At 32.6% G+C, this 2202-nt stretch overlaps 1 protein-coding gene across 1 annotated transcript; it reads left to right on the top strand.

The window, feature by feature from the left end:
• Positions 1-790: 790 nt before the first annotated feature.
• On the top strand, positions 791-1210 carry LOC105729187 (small ribosomal subunit protein eS12-like). Its single transcript, XM_064361705.1, has one exon. The coding sequence runs from the start codon at positions 791-793 to the stop codon at positions 1208-1210; it is 420 nt and encodes a 139-aa protein (XP_064217775.1).
• The last annotated feature ends 992 nt before the right edge of the window (positions 1211-2202 follow it).

Genomic DNA, 2202 nt, shown 5'->3' with positions numbered 1-2202 from the left:
AACTGGATAAAAAAGGACTTTCACAGACTACTTGAAGCAATAGCAGAATATATACTCTTCTCAAGCTCACATGAACTATTCACCAAGATAGACCAAATTCTGGTCCAAAAAACAAACCTTAGCAAATGTAAAATAATATAAATACTACAATGTCTGCTCTCAGACCATAATGGAACTAAACTACAAATCACTAACAGAAAGATAGCTGAAAAGTCCCAGAATATGTGTAGATTAAACAACACACTTCTAAATAATACATAAGTGAAAAAGAAATTTCAAAACAAACTTTTAAAAAATTTGGCACCAAATGAAGAAACCACTTATCAAAATTTGTGGGATGCTGCAAAAGCAGAGCTTAGAGAGAAATGTATATCACTGAATGCATATATTAGAAAAGAAGAAAAAATCTAAAAGCAGTCATCTAAGCTTCCAACCTAGGAAACTAGAAAAATTAAACTAAAACTGTGTGCACAAGAAACAAAATAACAAAAATTAGAGTAGAAATCAATAAAATTTAGAAAAAGAAATCAATAGAAAAACTCAACAAAATCTAAAGCTGATTCTCTAAAATGATCAAAAAAATCATTAAGTTCCAGCTACCATAACAAATATTTTAAAAAAGGATAAATTACTAATATCCTAAATGAAAGAAGGGACATCTCCACATATTTTATTAACATTAAAAAGGATCATCAAGAAATACTATAGATCTTTACCTGCCATAGCTAAATTTTGCAGAAGTGGAGGCTCAGGTGCATTCGGTGTTTGGCTTCATCCATAACCCACTACCATGGTTGAGGAAGGCATTGTTGCTAACGGTATAATGGACATTCATACTGCTTTACAAAAAGTGATGAAGACTGTCTTCATCTACAGGAGCCAAGAACATGGAATTCACAAAGCTGCCAAAGCCTTAGTCAAGCATCAAGCCTCTCTTTGTGTGCTTGCATCCAACTGCAATGAGCCTATGTATGTCAAGTTGGTGGATGTCCTTTCTGCTGAACACCAAATCAACCTAATTAAGGCTGATGACAAGAAACTAAGAACATGGGTTGTCCTCTGCAAAACTGACAGGGAGAACACCTGGAAAGTGATTGGTTGCAGTTGTGTAGTATTTAAGGACTATGGCAAAGAAGCTCAGGCCAAGGATGATATTGAAAAGTACTTCAGATCCAAGAAATGGACAAAGAAAGCTTTGGCTCACAGTTAACAAAAAGACTATGAACAATTCTATGCCCACAAAATGTACAACTTAAACAAAATGCAGCAATTCCTTGAAAGACACAATCTTACAAAACTCACACAAAAAGAAATAGATAATCTGAATAGGCCTATATCTATTAAAGAAATTAAAACAATAATTAATATCCTTTCTAAACAGAAACTAGGAGGACTAGATGGGCTCACTGCTAAAATCTACCAAACATTTAAGGAAAACGCAATCTCTTTTCAGAAGATAGAAGCAGAGGAATTTCTTCCTAACTTTTTCCATGTGATCAGCATTATCCTATTACCAAAACCAAAGACATTACAAGAAAAGAAAACTATAGACCAATATCTCATATGAACTTAGGTGCAAAAGTCCTTAGCAGAATTTTAGCAAATAGTATCCAACAATGTGCACAAAGAATTACATACTATAACAAAGTGGAATTTATCCCACGTATGCAGAGCTGGCTCAACAATCAAAAATAAATTAATGTAATCCCTCACTTCACAAGCTGAAGAATAAAAATCACATACCTGTAACAATAGATGCAAAAAAAAAAAGCATTTGAAAAAATCCAGCATCCATTCATGATATAAATTTTCAGTAAACTAGGTATAGAGGGGAACTTTCTTGACTTGATAAAGAACATCTACAAAATTCTACAGCTAACATGATGCTGAACAGTGAGAAACTAAAATCTTTCCCACAAAAGATTATGAACAGGCAAAAATGTACCTTCTCATCACCGCTACTCAACATTATATTGTAAGTCCTAGCTAATGCAATAAAACATAAAAAGGAAATAAAAAGTATACAGATGGAAAAGGAAAAAAAAACTGTCTTTGTTCATAAATGATTTAAAAATCTGAATGAATCAATGTAAATCTCCTGTAACTAATAAATTATAACAAACTTACAGGATACAAAATTAATATACAAGAATCAGTTGTTTTTACATATACCGGCAATGAGCAAGTGGAATTTGAAATTAA

The sequence above is a fragment of the Aotus nancymaae genome, unplaced genomic scaffold (genome assembly GCF_030222135.1).
Source record: "Aotus nancymaae isolate 86718 unplaced genomic scaffold, 86718_ANA_hifiasm-v0.15.2.pri h1tg000043l, whole genome shotgun sequence".
NCBI lineage: Eukaryota > Metazoa > Chordata > Mammalia > Primates > Aotidae > Aotus > Aotus nancymaae.
The sequence above is the reverse complement of the archived record's forward strand: the minus strand, read 5'-3'. Positions and strand labels throughout refer to the sequence as shown.

Coding starts and splice junctions, on each gene's coding strand:
- LOC105729187 (XM_064361705.1), top strand. CDS start 791: ATGGTTGAGGAAGGCATTGTTGCTAACGGTATAATGGACATTCATACT.